General features: G+C 44.6%; 1 protein-coding gene across 9 annotated transcripts in view; it reads left to right on the top strand.

Moving 5' to 3' along the window:
- The window catches only part of FGR (FGR proto-oncogene, Src family tyrosine kinase), a 594,030-nt gene that overhangs the window by 306,974 nt on the left and 268,206 nt on the right, over positions 1-18,850 (top strand). For all 9 annotated transcript variants that reach the window (XM_073666196.1, XM_073666199.1, XM_073666200.1 and 6 more), the window contains 2 exons: positions 1,057-1,160; positions 4,788-4,937. In XM_073666196.1, the coding sequence (XP_073522297.1) occupies positions 1,057-1,160; positions 4,788-4,937 (254 nt within the window). The remainder of the gene's footprint in view (positions 1-1,056; positions 1,161-4,787; positions 4,938-18,850) is intronic.

The following is an 18,850-nucleotide window of genomic DNA, read 5'->3' as shown; positions in this document are numbered from 1 at the left end:
CATGGGAGAAAGGATACATGTTCACCAGCCGACAGCCGTTTTGTCTTCTGAAACTTTCTTAAGACCTCATGGGAGTTAGTATGTGTCATGCAAGGTGTGGGAAAGACTAAGTGCAACACGAAGGGAAGAGGGGAAGGGAGCCCAGACACTATTGAAAGGGGGAGTGATGACCTTCTAGGCTGATCTAATATCCCCCTGTCTCCCCTATCATCCCTATATTAGTTCCTCACCAATAGTCGCACAGGAACCTAAACCCTGTATTTCCCTAGCGCTTGGCCCTGGATAGGGAAGGGGGGATTAGCACTGGTCAGTCCCCACTAACAACTAAAGACAACAAAGGAGACAAACACAGTGAAAAGTAACTTAGCTTGAGCCGACTTCAGAGATATTACTCCTAACATCCTCCAAGCACCAAAGAGGAAGTAAACAGACTGCAACAGCTCCAAGCCTTCAGAAGAGAACAAGTGAATATCACCGGCACCTCCCTATAGCAAACAGCAAGTATTTAAACTCCCAGGTCTGGGTGTCAATTAGCAAGAGGGAGGTAGCCGCTGGGTACTAGATTGAGACTGCTAAGAAGATGTCTGTAATGCCAAACAAAGAGATCTTCTTCAACCAACTGCAGGGTGATTGTCTGTCACATCTGACACACCCGTGACAGTATGATTGTGCTTTGCTATCTATGATTGATGACATATATATTTTATTGAAAAATTATATACTGTATGCTAAAAAGCATATGAATATAAAAAAATACATGATAACCCAGCTTGATGGGAGTTGGGATGGCATAAACTAGCATAAGTGGTGACCAATTTTAGATTTTTTCATTGAGGCCCAAATGATAGAATTATAGATATTATCTTAAAAAAAATCACCAAAACTTCAGTAAAGTGTGTTCTGACCTTACTGTGGAGATTATAGTTTACATGGAGACACCATCATTTGGTGCATTCTCATTGTGTATAAAGGCTATTTTTTCCCTTTCTGGTAGTCATTGTATGTCTACAGGGAGTGTAATAGAATTAATTATTTTAAATATCTTCATTCCCACAGGTGGTTCTTTGGTAAACTTGGAAGAAAGGATGCAGAGAGACAATTGTTGAGTGAAGGCAATATTCAAGGAAGTTTCCTGATCAGGGAAAGTGAAACTACAAAGGGTGAGAGATAATCCTAAAAATATGGGATGAAGAGGATCATGGTTTAGGAAGACTCGGAAGAAATAAACACACTTGAATGTGTCACCTATATCCTATTTAGGCCACGGATGTAATCCTGTAGGACACCAATGAACAAAGATATTAGAAATATTATTTTATTTAGGTCACAAGATCCTTGATTTAGGAAGAGTGAAAAGAAGGGGAAGGGCGCTCCCTAGTGTAATAAGAACAAAATAAATATAGAGGATATCCTCTCACCTATTGGAGTTGCACTGTGGGAACAACACCATTATAGATTTTTTGCAAATATAGATCTCATCGTTCACTCGTCCACTCGTCGCTCCTGCAGGGGGAATCCCAGTCTCATATCAGGAGGTTGGGGAAGAGAAAAGATAGATAGTTGCAATCAACACCAACTGCAATTGTTCTGCAATCTAAGTGTAGTGTTTGTCTGGTGGAATAAACCTTCATGAGCCAGGTGAGTATATAGAACTTGATGCTTTATTAGGATAAAACTGCAATGCATTGTAAGAGGGTGACCGGTACAGTCAAGTGCTTCTCTCTTGATTAGAATAATGGTTCTAACCTTTGTATATGAAAAAGTGTTTTATTATGCATAGAACCTTATAGTCACCAAGGTGCATGGTTAATGTATTGCTATGATATGTGGATGACTCAATGTGTTCTGATAAATTTATTAGATATAGGGAAAGGGTAAGATTAGTACATAGGTTTAGATTTAGCTATAAGATAAGATTGGGAACAGTGCAGTGGTGGTAATAAGTCAGGAAGTAGACAGGTTTAGGATAGAAACAGTTAACGAGTTCAGAAAAAGCCCCAGTGTGAGAGGGGCAGAGACAGTGAACAAGGGGAGCACTTCCTGGTTAGTGCAGTTAGAGTGAGAGATTAGATGGAAAGATAGCAGTAGTTGGAAATCTGAGGGCACAAGGAGCACAGGCTGTTCAGCAGCAAGAGAACGTCAGCCATATTTGGAGCGAACATTCCTGAAACGTCTGGGGGCCAACAGTCCAACTGAGGCATTGAGAAGCGTGCCTCAATATCTTCCTAGGAGAGGAAGTCGGACAGGGAATCGCATAAGGGAGTTGGGACGAGACTCATGGAAGCTTCAGAGCCAGATGAAGTGTCCCAGGCGCCAGAGATGCCAGACCAGAAAGGAATAGCTCAGTGTGAGTGAACAGTGGGCATAAGAATGTGCTGTGTTATGGACTTTGAAAACAGAAAAGTTTGTACCCAATACTGAATCGGAACTCTGTTTATTTCCCAGGGCGTGGGAACACAGCAGCCCCTCGCCCATGACTACCTCCCTGCGCACCTTACAGCGTTTCGATTCCAAACTCAGGAATCTTCCTCAGGCATAAAGATATATCTATTAAATTTTAAATATAAACCAACTAATCTGTGACATGTGTTTCAGGGTATTTGCCACAATTCAGGGATTATTTGATTTATATTTAAAATCAAACAAATGTATTTCTTAGCCTGAGGAAGATTCTTGAGTTTGGAATCAAAACATGTTGCAGTTCTATCCTAATAAAGCATCAAGTTCTTTATACTCACCTTGTTCATGATGGTTTAATCCTTCGGATGAACACCACACTGATGCCCATTGGAGCTGGTGTTGGTTGCACCTATTTATATGATCCTTAATTTAGAGATGGGTGATACATATCTGTCACAACACTGTGGGTATAAGAAAACTGAGAACTGATGCAGAAAAGTAATTAACATAGGACTGATAGATTTCCTGTGTAAGACAAATGTGTCAAAGATAAAATTACCAAAAGCTTCTACAGTGTAGAAACTATACTCTAAAATCCTGTTTACAAGTTGCTATTCTGAGTGTTCATAAAAAAATTGCTCAATGTAATTTCAGAAAATAAACTTTAACATCTTATTGTTGGTAAAAACTGATAAATAAAAAACTAAATTAATTTATTGTTTATTGAATCGCTAAGCTGTGTTCACATATCCAGTGGTTACTTCCTTTTATGGTTCTTTTTTGAGATAATAAAAATGGGAGTAAAACATTCCCGTCCAGGAACCATTGAGTGGGAACCATTGGAGTGGGAACTGCAATATCTTAAAATGTCTTCCACTTGCCTCCTTTCCAGCTGCTAACCATTTTTATTGGCTGAAACTAAAATATGGTCTGCACAACGTTTTTATCCAGCCAAAAACATGATCGCAACTAGATCTTTTTTTCTATCATTGGAGTCAATGGGAAATGGACTCATCTGCAATGTCATCTGTTAAAAATCAGTTTTTAGTACTGTGCATGCCCAGTGCCAGTTTTAAAGTTTTATTTTTTTGTTCAAAAAGTAAAAGTGAAATAGCTGTTGGCATATCCTGGGTTCAAATCCCACTAAGAACAACATCTGCAAGGAGTTTGTATGTTCTCCCTGTGTTGCGTGGGTTTCCTTGTGGTTCTCCGGTTTCTTTATACACTCCAAAGGCATAGTGATAGCAAAACTACATTGTGAGCCCCAATGGGGACAGTGATGATGATGTCTGTAAAGTGCTGTGCAATTAATGGTGCTATATAAGTGAGTTAAAGATACATTATAATAAACAAAAATACTGTATCTGATACAAGCAGATGACACTGGATATGTGAGCAGTGCCTTACTTGTAAATGTTCATTCTCATATAGCAAGGATGTACAGTACTGTTCAAAATTTTTAATCAGGTGTGGAATAAAAGATGCAAAGTAAGACAGCTTTCAACTACAGAAGTGGTAATAGTTTATTTCAATGAACAAAATGCAAAGTGAATAAACAAAAGTCACATCTACTGTAAGTCAAACCAATATTCAATGTGACCGCCCTTTGCCTTAAAAAATGCACCAGAGCATCAATTCTTCAAGGTACGCTTGCACACAGTTTTTCCAGGAACATAGTATGAAACTTGTTCCAAACATCTTGAAGAACTAACTACCGATCTTCTGTGGATGTAGGCTTACAAAAATCTTTCTGTCTCTTCTTGTAATCCCAGATAGACTCAATGATGTTAATATTAGTTCTATGTGGGGGCCATATCATCATTTCCTGGGATCATTGTTCTTCTTTATGCTGAACATAGTACTTAATGAGATTGGCTGTATGTGTCGGGTTGTTGCATTACTGCAGAATACATTTGGTGCCAATCAGATGCTTCTGTGATTGTATAACATGATGGATAGGTAAAGCTAAAACTTTTGCATGGTACTCCTATGAAACCACAATTTTAGATAATTTTAGCTCCTATCTCCTCATCTAGCAGTCCCTGAGTTATTCTTGCTTGAAATGTATGAATACATTACCATCAGGGTATTACCATTTGAGGGTGTGCCTCCATATTCTGACACTGTCCAATAAGTGCTAGAATACACATGCCTCTTTGACAATGAGAATTGTAGAACCAAGCTGTCAATTTATTCATAAATGACTAGAAGGAATAACACAGGAATTATAATTTCATACAAAATTCAAGTATTTACTAAAACAGACATATCAAGAGTGGGTACAGATCCTACTAACTTCTAGATCGATGTCCTTACACTATAAGTGCGTTTTCTTTTCATTTTCCTTGCTGCTCATGTCCTGTACCTCTCCTGGTCTACATACACAGGGGCATTCTCACTCTCTATTCGTGACTGGGATAATACCAAAGGAGATCATGTCAAACACTATAAGATCCGGAAGATTGACAATGGAGGCTTCTACATCACAACACGGGTTCAGTTTGACAGTGTGCAGGAGCTGGTACAACATTACACAGGTATGAAAGTCTGCTAAGTACATATGAGATGGCCTCACAACTGGAAAACTCTTCAGTATTTGTGCTCTGTTGATAAGAAGACATACGTTCTATCTATAGTTTCTCTAAGATTTAATAGCATGTATAACTTTTTTATTGCCTAAATATAGCAAATGATATGCAATGCCATACTATGCTTATGAAAGTGAATGAGTAACTTCTTGTTTAGGCCAATTTCAGACATCTGTGAAACACGGCCCGTTCTCGCATCGTAAGGCTCTGCCTGACTGCCAGGTCTCCTGATGAGCCGACCTGAGCTAACTGCTTCATAAGTAGTCTTGACTGGTCTTCCAATGCGAGAACGTTCCATGTTTCACAGGTGTGTGAAACCGATCTTAAAGGGAATATGTTATCAGGTTTTCATCCCCAATCTGGGAGCAGTATTATGTAGGGGCAAAGATCCTGATTCCAGTGATATATCACTTTCTGAGCTGCTTTCTGCAGTTGTAATACAATCACAGTTTTCTCTGCTGCAGATCTAGCAGTTCTCTAAATGCTGAGCTCTGTATAACCCCTCCACACCATAGATTGGCAGCTTTCTGTGCACACTGTGCATAGGCAGAAAGCTGCTAATTATTGGGTGCGTGATTGGACCACATGGCAGCAGGTCTATTACTAGTCTCTAATGATCTACTAACAGCTAAAATCCAAAGGTCACTGCTCCTTGCTGATTCTCCTGGATCTCTCTGCCATATTTGACACTGTGGATCACCAGCTCCTCCTCACTATGCTCTGCTCTATAGGCCTCAAGGATACTGCTCTCTCCTGGTTCTCCTCCTATCTCTCTGACCGCTCCTTCACTGTATCTTTTGCCGGCTACTCTTCCTCTCCTCGTCTCCTTACTATCGGGGTCCCGCAGGGTTCAGTCCTAGGCCCCCTCCTCTTCTCTCTATACACTGCCCCTATTGGACAAACAATCAGCAGATTTGGGTTCCAGTATCATCTCTATGCTGACGACATCCAATTATACTCCTCTTCCCTGACATCACCCCTACCCTAATACAAAATAACAAGGATTGTCTGTCTGCTGTCTCTAATATCATGTCCTCCCTCTATTTTAAACTGAATCTCTCCAAAACTGAACTTCTTGTGTTTCTCCCCTCTACTAACCTAACTCTACCCAACAAAGAAATTACCTCAGAGGGTTCAACCATAACCCCCAAGCAGCATGCCCGCTGCCTTGGGGTCATATTCGACACTAACCTTTCCTTTACTTCCTATATCCAATCACTCACTCGCCCTTGTCACCTATATCTTAAAAACATCTCCAGAATCCAACCTTTTCTCACCTTTGAAACTGCTAAAACTCTTACTGTTGCTCTTATTCACTCTCGTCTGGATTACTGCAACTCTCTTCTGATCGGTCTCCCTCTTACCAAACTTTCTCCTCTCCAATCCGTCCTGAATGCGGCAGCCAAGGTCGTATTTCTGTCCAGCTGCTTCACCGATGCCTCTATCTTGTGCCAGTCATTACACTGGTTACCCATTCGCTACAGGGTCCAATATAAACTCATTGCTCTCACCCACAAAGCTATCCACAGTTCTGCACCGCCCTATATCTCCTCTCTCACCTCTGTCTATCGCCCTCCACGTGCCCTCCGTTCTACAAATGAAGCACTTTTCACCTATTGTGCCCCCCCATTTCCTTGTAGAATGTAAGCTTGCGAGCAGGGACCTCACTCCTAATGTAACTGTTTAAACTGTCCTTAAATTGTATTTCATTTATTGTCTGTACATGTCCCCGCTTAATTGTAAAGTGCTGCGGAATTTGTTGGCGCTATATAAATAAAAATAATAATTATTATTATTATTGTTATTACTAGTCCTCTAGTAATAATCTAGTGATAATTTCCTGCTGATAATGTGGCACCCTGCTATTACAGGTACCAAAGGACCCAAAAGGTTGCACAGATGGACTTCTCCACAAGAGGCCCTCACTACATGCAGACACCTCCACCCTTCCACCTCAGACCACCAGAGGAAGCCTGTTAGGGATATATATATGGAGGGTGGAGTCAGGCAGTTCAGTTCAGTAGTTCAGTTCAGTCAGACAGTGTGCTGGCACTTAGACCAGTGAAGAAGCAGCACGTGAGCTGCTGTTTGTGTTGAGGGCCCCGAGTGTGGCCGAGGCAAGGAGAGAGGAGTTAAGGGGGCAGAGGAGCGTCTGAAGCTCACCCCAAGATACTAGCCGGACACCGGGTCCGTGCCTATAGGTTCTCTACACCCAGTAGGGACAACCGGCATACCAGGAGGCTTCCAGATCCCTAGTCATTTTGAAGCTACCATCAAATACAGGACTAGGAACCACGAAGGCCCCGGCATCCAGGGATAGTGGTTGCCAAAGAAAAGTCCTACTACCAAGCGGTCAGGTGAGAGAGCAACACAACATAGAAGCTAGGCCAAGTTCCAGGCTGGCTAGAAGCTTAGAGAGGGGAAGAAACGGATCAGGAGGCCTTATACCCGCTCACTGGGGAGAAGTCCTGAAGTGCACCCTTCCTAGCAAGTACCCTGGACCATACCTGCCGTTACACCAGTAAAGGTACTGAAGTGAATCCCCTGTGTGCGTGTCCGTCATTCCCCCTGACGCGACCGGGCCATATCTCACCTGCATTCCTTCCATCAACCCTGCCCCGGGGGGCCTGCTCCGCCTGTGGGGAGCAGAAACATCCCAGCTGCCATCCCATCACCCCCCCGGAGGTCTACAGCAGCGCTGGTAACCATTACCAGAAACCACAGGTGGCGTCACGAGACAAACTGTTAACAAAACCCCTTTTAAAGAGTGACCCAGAGGACGGGCACGGGAGCCGAATGCCGTGATATCCTACAAAGAAGGTAAAGGCCCGGGTACCGAGTCTCCCCCATATATCCCCCTGGACGAGTCAATAAAACAGTGATTGTATAAAAAAGTACACTAAGCAGCCCAATAAGTGACCCATCGCTGGAATGAGGGTTTCTGCCCCTACATTATGCAGCTCCCAGCTTAGGTAGCAAAAACAGATTCTCTTTAAATTCAGTGGTACTTAGATAGTCCTGCTCTCTGGTGAGAAGTGGTTAGAATTGTATACAGCAAAATAAATGCTCTGCAAGCTAAATATATCAATTGCAGCAGCATAAATCCACTGTTTGGGCCACAAAGTGTTGTACAGACCGAATATAATTGTATTCGCTTCTCATCCAAAATCAGGACTACTTAAGCACTTATTGCCTGTAAATACATATAAGAGCATTATTGTTCGTGCTTGTATCACTTTATATACTCATAATATATAACTAAGTCTTTGCCACTTTATTTTTTAAAATAAATAGTGACAACCTATTGCAAAAAATGTGTGCAAAGGTATAAAATTGATATTAGAACAAATACTTTACCATGCGAATGCAATATGTACAACACAGTATGATGTTGCCATCATGAGGACTTAACTGGTATTGCAGCTTTACTGGATAAGTCTTTTTCTTTAGGTCATTGTGCCAGTACTACAAAACTTCCAAACTGATGGAAGAGGGAAACCAGCCTAACCCTTCTTAGCAATAACAGCTTCAGTTTGAAAATCGAGAATTAGACAAAACTGAGATACACACGTCACAGTCGCAGTGCTTTTTGTTTTGCCGTTCACTGTAAACTTACAATATTTTGCACCATTGCCACAACATGTGAACAGAGCCTGAAGGTGTCAGTGATTGGTGACATATGTCTTTTGTCCGACTATAAAGGCCAAAATGGGCAAATGTTAATGTTTATGTATATTACTTTCAGGCTTACCTAAGTTAGTTTCTTTGTTTTGAATTCATAATACATTTGTCTGCACTGCTGAAATCTAGCTGCCTAAAGTTAATAGGGAATAACTTGATTTTTTCACCATAACCTTTTAATTTATCCATTATTTTTTGTGATGTAGTCATATTAGCCTATCCTAATGCAATGATGTCACTCACTCTTGTGATTCTTTTTATTTAAAAAGTTATATTCTCAGTTGTGATAATGTCATGATAGTATATGGCTTTATACATATTTATATCCACAATTTAAAAATTGTTATGATAATGTCACAATATTGTTTGTGTTTTATTCTCTTAGTATTTCTATGCTTGTTATTCTAGTCTTATGATGTATAGAGAAACTGACAGAAAAGAAACCGACAAAAAGAGTCCATGGTAAGTATAAATATTAAAATGCAATTTTATTAGTCAAAATTATTTAAAATTAATGGTAAAAAGGCAGGAAGAAATAACCAAGTAGAAAAGCGGACACAATTCCAAGTGATAGTTTAACAATTAATACAGGTATCTGACAAAGTTTGTTATACAGGTGCATCTCACTAAATTAGAATATCATCAAAAAATTAATTTATTTCAGTTCTCCAATACAGAAAGTGAAACTCATATATTATATAGCGTCATTACAGAGTGATCTATTTCAAGTGTTAATTTCTGTAAATGTTGATGATTATGACTCGCCCCCTGGGCCGTGGGGCACTCGGGACCGGACTTCAGGGCAATGCTGGGAGTAGTAGTGGCGACCCAGTCCCGTGGCTCAGGGTGGTCAGACCAGTGGCAGTCTTTTATATGTTTTAGGTAATGTCCGACTACGTCACCCATGGATTGCGGCTATTATGAACCGCCGCTGCAAGGCAGTCCACTGAGGCTGATGGTGTGTGCAGCTGGGATAGTATAACCCCCCACGGGAAGAGTGTAGCCTCAGGGCAGTGAGCGCAGATGGTGGGGATTGAAGTGCAGGGCGTCCCAGCACCGGTAGTGCTGGCGCGGCAAGAAATGCAAAGACAGCGTGTTGCAGTCCAGGGTCTTTTACTCACAGTTCGTATACTCCATGTCACGGTAATGACTGCCCAAGCCGTGCTGCGTCCACCAGGTGAGGGGCTCGGTCAACTCCCAGGCAATTCAGGAGCATGGCACAGGACTCCCTTCTATCCTTCCTCTGGCTCGTGCCCCACCAGTGACCAAGCTTTTGTCCAGCTGCCGCAGACCTATGCGGGTAAACGTGGGCCCCGTTTCCCGCTATCCTATATGGTGCCTTCCTAGCAAGGTTTACCAGGGGGTCGCACCAAGTGATGATCACGACCTCCGGTTCTTGGCTGAGGATTATTTGCCTCCACCAATTTGGGATCCGGTACCCTTTTCTTGCCTGACCCATCACCTGATTTCACGTTGGTCCTTAGGGTCCCCTCTGCCTTCTTGTTTCTGAGCCCTTCTGTTTCTCTGTCACTCCTTCTCCTTTCCTGTTCCTTCTTCTCCTCCTTCCCTCGGCCTCCGGCCTCTGTGCTAGGCCTGCCCAGGGAGCAGAGCCCATGCAGCAGCTCTGCTCCCTGCCTTCTCCTCTCACAGAACTTCACCCAGAACTAAGATGGTGCCCACCTTTTATACCTCCTCCTCTGAATGTGAGCTCAGGTGACCAGCACCCAATGAGCTCCTACCTATGCTCAGAAACCGTCCCCTTCTGCTCCTACATCACTGGGTTTTCCTCCCCCCTCCCCACTCCAGCCAGGGACATGGTCTGTCGTGCCTGCATTTCTGTATAAATGGGAGCACCGTTGAGCTGTCCCCCGGAAATGGGGTGTGTGTGATACATGCAGTTAACTGAGCCCTAGTCCACACTCCATCCTTACCCGGGAGTGGAATACCACACCTCCGGCAGAGGTGCAATACCCCTGTAGCGGCCGAACCCTCGGGGCGCTACATTCCCCCCTGGTAAACCACAGCACGTCCTCGGGCTGGAAAAGAGTAAAGACATTTGATTACAAGACATGCCCAACTTTTTCAAAACTTTTCACATTAGAAAACGGACGACATTGTTCAATTCCCTTTATGGGAAACACTTTTCTTTGTCATTGTTAATACTACCGGAACTCTTTTGTCACAAAAAACATTCTCATTATCATATAACAGCATATAAAACTCTTCATATAAAACACTTTTAAGTAAAACATATTCTTGGGTACTGGCCGCGGTGCAACTTGCGACCAGGTATTCATTCTTCTTAAAGGTGGAACACTCTAGCAAACTTGTCTTGAGGTAGACATTGCAGTTCTTTTATAAAACCAATAGGGGGCGCTTTAGGAAGCACAACTATTTACAGGGACGGCCGTTGTCAGTCCTCGGCCAGTTTTGGGAAGGGGAATGGCTGCTCTCAGTCCTCAGCCAGGTAACAGTTCAATCGGGATCAACTTTGTATCAGAAAAACAGTTTCCTTTACCCTGACGGGCAACTATGTACATTTGTGCGCTGCCACTTTTCAGTAGCGGTGTCCTCCTTGCACACCTTCTTCCTCCTCTCCATATTCCTCAGACCCGTCCGGGTCCTCTGAAGTGTGACTCTCTGTGCCCACCCGGTGGATGTTGAGGGCATACCAGCCCCTTGCGCCGCGGTGCAGTGGGCCTTGCGGCGGGGCCTGGAGAGGGCCGCTGTTGATGACGCCTGGGATCGGCGGCTCCACCAGGGGGCCCAGGAGCAGGCTGACGCTGGCAGCGTCCGGGACAGGGAGACTCCTCTTACCTGCTCCCGCGACCGCTCCTGCATCACGCGTCTTCTCCTGGCGCTGGTCGGGATCTGCGATGGCTGGGGTCCTGCCGATGCTGGGCAGCTTAGTCTGCTGCCGGTCCGCCATCTTGCCCTCCATTCCTGATGTCTTCCCCCCCCTGGTTAACCGTGGCCTACCTTCCGGCGATCCTCTTCTGTAGGCCGCGGCTCCGCTGGCGATGGTCTGCGTTGAGGACCTGGCGTCGCGCGCTGCTGACGTCAGCGCTTGCTGGGTTCCTTCCAGGACCTTGTGCGGCGTCAGCGCGTGGGGCGGGGCTTCGGACTTTGCGCGTTTTTGATGTCCACGCCCCTCTTCTTCCCGCGCAGTGTCCCAAAGATGGCGCCTGATGGCGGGAAAATGGCCGCGGATGGCGGAAAACGACTGAAGATGGCGGGAAACGGCTCCGAATGGCGGGAAACTTCACTCAGGTAAGTACAAAGTCTTTTTCAGGCACGCAATACCCGTTTGTGGCGGGTTGGTCACGATCCTGCCGACTACGCCAAAGCTGACTCGCCCCCTGGGCCGTGGGGCACTCGGGACCGGACTTCAGGGCAATGCTGGGAGTAGTAGTGGTGACCCGGTCCCGTGGCTCAGGGTGGTCAGACCAGTGGCAGTCTTTTATATGTTTTAGGTAATGTCCGACTACGCCACCCGTGGATTGCGGCTATTATGAACCGCCGCTGCAAGGCAGTCCACTGAGGCTGATGGTGTGTGCAGCTGGGATAGTATAACCCCCCACGGGAAGAGTGTAGCCTCAGGGCAGTGAGCGCAGATGGTGGGGATTGAAGTGCAGGGCATCCCAGCACCAGTAGTGCTGGCGCGGCAAGAAATGCAAAGACAACGTGTTGCAGTCCAGGGTCTTTTACTCACAGTTCGTATACTCCATGTCACTTCCGCCGGTAATGACTGCCCGAGCCGTGCTGCGTCCACCAGGTGAGGGGCTCGGTCAACCCCCAGGCAATTCAGGAGCATGGCACAGGACTCCCTTCTATCCTTCCTCTGGCTCGTGCCCCACCAGTGACCAAGCTTTTGTCCAGCTGCCGCGGACCTATGCGGGTAAACGTGGGCCCCGTTTCCCGCTATCCTATATGGTGCCTTCCTAGCAAGGTTTACCAGGGGGTCGCACCAAGTGATGATCACGACCTCCGGTTCTTGGCTGAGGATTATTTGCCTCCACCAATTTGGGATCCGGTACCCTTTTCTTGCCTGACCCATCACCCGATTTCACGTTGGTCCTTAGGGTCCCCTCTGCCTTCTTGTTTCTGAGCCCTTCTGTTTCTCTGTCACTCCTTCTCCTTTCCTGTTCCTTCTTCTCCTTCCCTCGGCCTCCGGCCTCTGTGCTAGGCCTGCCCAGGGAGCAGAGCCCATGCAGCAGCTCTGCTCCCTGCCTTCTCCTCTCACATAACTTCACCCAGAACTAAGATGGTGCCCACCTTTTATAAATCCTCCTCTGAATGTGAGCTCAGGTGACCAGCACCCAATGAGCTCCTACCTATGCTCAGAAACCGTCCCCTTCTGCTCCTACATCACTGGGTTTTCCTCCCCCCTCCCCACTCCAGCCAGGGACATGGTCTGTCGTGCCTGCATTACTGTATAAATGGGAGCACCGTTGAGCTGTCCCCCGGAAATGGGGTGTGTGTGATGCATGCAGCTAACTGAGCCCTGGTCCACACTCCATCCTTACCAGGGAGTGGAATACCACACCTCTGACAGAGGTGCAATACCTCTGTAGCAGCCGAACCCTCGGGGCGCTACAATTATGGTTTACTGCCAATGAAAACACAAAAGTCATTACCTCAGTAAATTAAAATATTTAACAAAAAACACCAGCAAAGTCTTCCTAAGCATTTAAAAAGGTCCCTTAGTCTGTTTCAGTAGGCTCCACAATCATGGGGAAGACTGCTGACTTGACAGATGTCCTGAAGGTAGTCATTGACACACTGCACAAGTTCCCAGAGTTCCAATTTTCATTTGGAAATCAAGGTCCCAGAGTCTGGAGGAAGAGTGGAGAGGCACACAATCCAAGCTGCTTGAGGTCTAGTGTGAAGTTTCCACAATCAGTGATGGTTTGGGGAGCCATGTCATCTGCTGGTGTAGGTCCACTGTGTTTTATCAAGACCAAAGTCAGCGCAGCCGTCTACCAGGAAATTTTAGAGCACTTCATTCTTCCCTCTGCCGCTTTTTGGAGATGGAAATTTCATTCTCCAGCAGGACTTGGCACTTGTCCACACTGCCAAAAGTGCCAATAGCTGGTTTAAAAACAACAGTATCGCTGTGCTTGATTGGCCAGCAAACTCGCCCCCCCTTAATCCCATAGAGAATCTATGGGGTATTGTCAAGAGGAAGATGAGAGACTCCAGACCCAACAATACAGACAAGCTGAAGGCTGCTATCAAAGCAACCTGTAAAAAAAGGAGAGAACAGGGCGCAATGGGTGACTCAGTATTGCAATTTGTAGAGGGGTGTGGGAATGGCTACTAACCTTATGGAGTTGTACACCTCTGCACAACCCCAGTGTAAAGCTCCACAAGCTCCGCTCTGTTGGTGGCTGTCATCTGCTTTCAGCGGTGTTCACAGATCCCGATCTCACGGTGGTGGGTCACGTGATCAGGTTAGTTGCGCATACCGCCGAGATGGACGCCCAGGTTCACCAACACTCCCGGCAGTGTTTCGGAAGAATTAGGGCAGCGCAGCTTGGAAACCAGAGTAGTAACTCTTAGTTAACTTCATCCCACAGGTAGTTGAACAAGTAAATAAAGGCAGCTCTACCGCACCCCAGCAGGGGGAAAAAAGACAATCAGTGAATGTGAATAGCGGTATCAGAGCGCCAATAAAAGGGCAAAAATTAATTAAAATGACTGATTTATTAATACACACAACGTCTTTCGGTGGACAAGGCCACCTTCATCAGGTGTCACACAAGGCCACCTTCATCAGGTGTCACCTGATGAAGGTGGCCTTGTCCACTGAAACGCGTTGTGTGTATTAATAAATCAGTCATTTTAATTAATTTTTGCTCTGTTATTGGCGCTCTGATACCGCTATTCACATTCACTGATTATCAAAGCAACCTGGGCTTCCATACCACCTCAGCAGTGCCACAGGTTGATCGTCTCCATCCCACGTCGCATTGATGCAGTAATTGATGCAAAAGGAGCCTCGACCAAGTATTGAGTGCATTTACTGAACATATATTTCAGTAGGCCAACATTTCGGATTTTACAAACAATTTTCAAGCTGTTGTTATAACGTATTCTAATTTACTGAGATAATGACTTTTGTGTTTTCATTTACTGTAAGCCATAATCATCAACATTAACAGAAATAAACACTTGAAATAGATCACTCTGTTTGTAATGACTCTATATAATATGAGTTTCACTTTTGTATTGAAAAACTGAAATAAATTAACTTTTTGATGATATTCTAATTTAGTGAGCTGCACCTGTAGTTACTTAAATTGAATGAAATATATATATCAAAATACAATAAGAATATATATAATAATATATCTTTGTGATTACCCTAAGCAAGTGCAATAGATATGAAAAAAATATTATTCCACAAAAAAGTTCAGCAGTGCATGGATATACAGTATAACAAAGCATAGCTATCAAGACCAGTTATGTTAGCCAACAAATAGAGCTATATAGGAATGTTAATACCAGTATAGATGGTCCCTGGGGTGGACTCTTCCTAGTGACAACATACTAGTTACTCTCTCCAGGTATAGTCCCACAATATATTATACATATAATACTTTTTTGCATAGTGAAATGAGAACTATATAGCTAGAATTGCTCTCTATATGTCATGTTAACACAGTCACCATGTGGACTTCTGTCATTCATGCACCTGCACCTTTACTGACCAGATGCAGTCATCCATAGTCATACATCTATACTGGTATATAGCTCTATTTGTTGGCTATCATAACTGGTCTTGATAGCTATGCTTTGTTGTATATCCATGCACTGCTGCACTTTTTTGTGGAAAAATATTTTTTTCATATCTATTGCACTTGCTTAGTATAATTACAAAGATATATTATTATATATATTCTTATTCTATTTTGATATATATATTTCATTCAATTTAAGTAACTACAGGTGCATCTCACTAAATTAGAATATCATCAAAAAGTTAATTTATTTCAGTTTTTCAAAGCAAAAATCTATTATTATGTAAATTCTTATTCTATTTTGATATATAGATATTTCATTCAATTTTAATAGCTATAACAAACTTTGTCAGATACCTGTATTAATTGTTAAACTGTTACTTGGAATTGTGTCCGCTTTTCTACTTGGTTATTTCTTCCCGCTTTTTTAGCATTAATTTTAAATAATTTTGACTAATAAAATAGCATTATAATATTTATATTTACCATGGACTTTTTTTGTCGGTTTCTTTTCCGTCTGTGTTTCTCTATATCTCCACCAATAAATCTTTAAACAGCCTGAGGTACACATATGGTGGTAGTAGGGCATTTTCTCAGGATCTTTTTTATGATATGTAATACTTATACTTCCCTTATGTGTATTATTCTCTCCTTTTTGAGTTTTTTTTGTGCCTTATGATGTATGTGACGCGCCCCCAGGGCCGTGGGGTACTCGGCAGCCGGGTCTCTGGTTGCTGGAGGATATCACGGTGGCTGACCCTGTCCGTGGCCCAGGGCGGTCACCTGAAAGGGGGATTAATTATAGGGGATTTGTAAAGTGTTCGTGACGCCACCTGTGGAATGCTGCTAAAGGGAGCAGCCGCTGCGGAGCAGTCCTCTGAGGCAGATGTTAGGGCAGCTTATGATGGAACGGCTCCCCACAGGTGGAGCGGGCCTCAGGGCAGCGTGGGGTAATGGATGGTGGTACAGGGGAGAGACGACCAGGGCGGTTCAGGAAGAAATGACGGACACTCACACGGGGGTTCGCTTCGGTACCTTTACTGGTGTAGATGCAGGTATGCTCCAGGGTACTCGGTACGCAGGGTGCACTTCTGGACTCTCCCCAGTGAGCGAGTATAGTACCTCCTGATCCGTTGCTTCCACTTGCTAAGCTTCTGACCTGCCTGGAGCTAGGCCTGGATTAATTACTGTCTCTCTCTCTTGCACCTGCTGACCTGGTGGTAGGGCCTTCTCTTGGAGATCACTCTCCCTGGATGCTGGGGCCTCCGTGATTCCTAGCCCTGGTACAGTAGTTAGCATTGGTCGACCTGGGACTTGTAGTCCTCCAGGTATCCTGTGGTCCCTACTGGGTATGAAGGGTCCCTGTAGGCGCGGACCCGGTGTCCGGTATATATTTCGGGGTGAGCCTGGTACGCTCCTCTGCCCCCTCAACTCCTCTCTCTTCTCCTCCTTGCAGTCGGCCACACTCAGGGCCCTCACTACGGCAGCAGCAGATGAGCTGCGTCTTCGCTGCTCTCAGCGTCAGTACGCTCTCAGACTAAGCACTAAACTGAAACTGAGCTGCCTGGCTCCACCCTCCCTATATATATCCCTAGCGGGCTCCCTCTGGTGGTCTGAGGTGGTAGGGTGGATGTGTGTGAATGTAATGAGGGCCTCTTGTGGAGAAGTCCATCCATGCACCCTACTGGGTTCTGTGGCACCTGAGCGCAGCAGGGCGCCACATATGAATAGCTGTGATTTAATATAACTATGTCACTGTAGTGTTTGTCTTTATTTTTAGACTGTGATTCATTGAGATGATGTCACAACTGTCTGTATTCATTTCTAGACCGTTTTCTAGTGTGGTGATGTCAGTGTTTTTCTTCCATGGAGTTCATTTTCATTTATCTGTTGATACTTCTATAGTGTTTTCGTCTTCCTTTGGTTTTCTATTGTTATCATTTCACAACATTGCTTTTCTGAATTCATTGATCCTTATGAGGTGCATTGAGCTGTAGGGTGGATTGCTGCTAAAAGGGGAAAAAAAAAACTCTTTTAATCTTCTTCCTTAGCAAATGTGAATGAGCTGAGTGTGACCGGAGTGTAGGTGCAAACGGAAGTAAGTGTGTGACTTGTTTTTCAGTGACTTGGATTAAGGGAGTTTGGAATGGAGGAATTTGGTCTGAATTACTGTCTGTATTTTATTCATTCTTTACATTTCTTTTTACTTAACATTTCTCTCTAGTGCAATCCCCATTAGGAAATGAGCTCCATTATTGACAATGCTATCCAGTGTACATCTTGCCACATATATGCAATCCTTGAACAGCCAGTCGGGGTTGCATACTGCTGTGCGAGAAGTGTGCGCGTTGTGCGTTTGGAAGCCCAGGTACTGGATCTAAATGAGCAGCTGGCAACACTGAGATCCATTGACAATATGAAAAGGAGTCTCCTCACTAGGGTAGATATGGGGGAGGATGGTAGTAGGGAGCTGCAAGACAGTGAGGCAGCTAGCTGGGTGACAGTTAGAAGGGGGGGGGGGTAGCGGGAAGAGTGCCAGGGAGGCTAGTCCTGATCTGGCACAACCCAATAAGTTTGCAAAGTTGGCAGATGAGGGGGGTGTCGGTACAGCGGTAGCACTGCTGCAGCAAGGCATGTCCTCTGAAAGCCGGAACAGTGTCAGCTCCAGTAAGGGGGGAAATAGGAGAGCAGGGCAGGCCAGGCAGGTGCTGGTAGTGGGGGACTCAATTATTAGGGGAACAGATATGGCAATCTGTCACAAAGACAGGGATCGTCAAACAGTGTGCTGCCTACCTGGCGCTCGAGTCCGGCACATCGCTGATTGGGTTGACAGATTACTGGGAGGGGCTGGTGAGGGCCCAGCAGTCATGGTGCACATTGGCACAAATGACAAAGTTAGAGGTAGGTGGAAGGTCCGACTCCTTAAAGATGATTTCAGGGAATTAGGCTGCAAGCTTAAAGCAAGGACCTCCAAGGTGGTATTCTCTGAAATACTACCTGTACCACATGCCACACCAGAGAGTCAACAAGAGATTAGGGAGATAAATAAGTGGCTCAGGAACTGGTGTAGGAAGGAGGGGTTTGGGTTCCTGGAGAACTGGGCCAACTTCTCAGTTGGCTACAGTTTCTACGCTAGGGACGGGGAGAACCTCAATGGGGAGGGTACAGCTGTGCTGGGGGAGAAAATGGCTAGAAGGTTGGAGGAGTGTTTAAACTAGGGATTGGGGGGCAAGGTATTCATTTTATAGGTGGGGAAGATAGTGCAGATAGTGACCTGGGCACAAATAAAGAAATTGGGGGTGGTGTTAGAACAGTCAATATAGTAAGAAGGAATAGAGGTACAGAGAGATACATAAAATGCATGTACACTAATGCCAGAGGCATTAAATAAATACAGAAAATTAAATAAATTCTGTAAAAACCAAATCAAGGCAGCAA

This window comes from Phyllobates terribilis, unplaced genomic scaffold (genome assembly GCF_046119375.1).
Source record: "Phyllobates terribilis strain yellow unplaced genomic scaffold, ASM4611937v1 Scaffold_2__4_contigs__length_985480577, whole genome shotgun sequence".
Taxonomy (NCBI): domain Eukaryota; kingdom Metazoa; phylum Chordata; class Amphibia; order Anura; family Dendrobatidae; genus Phyllobates; species Phyllobates terribilis.
This window is presented reverse-complemented; position numbering and strand designations above follow the sequence as displayed.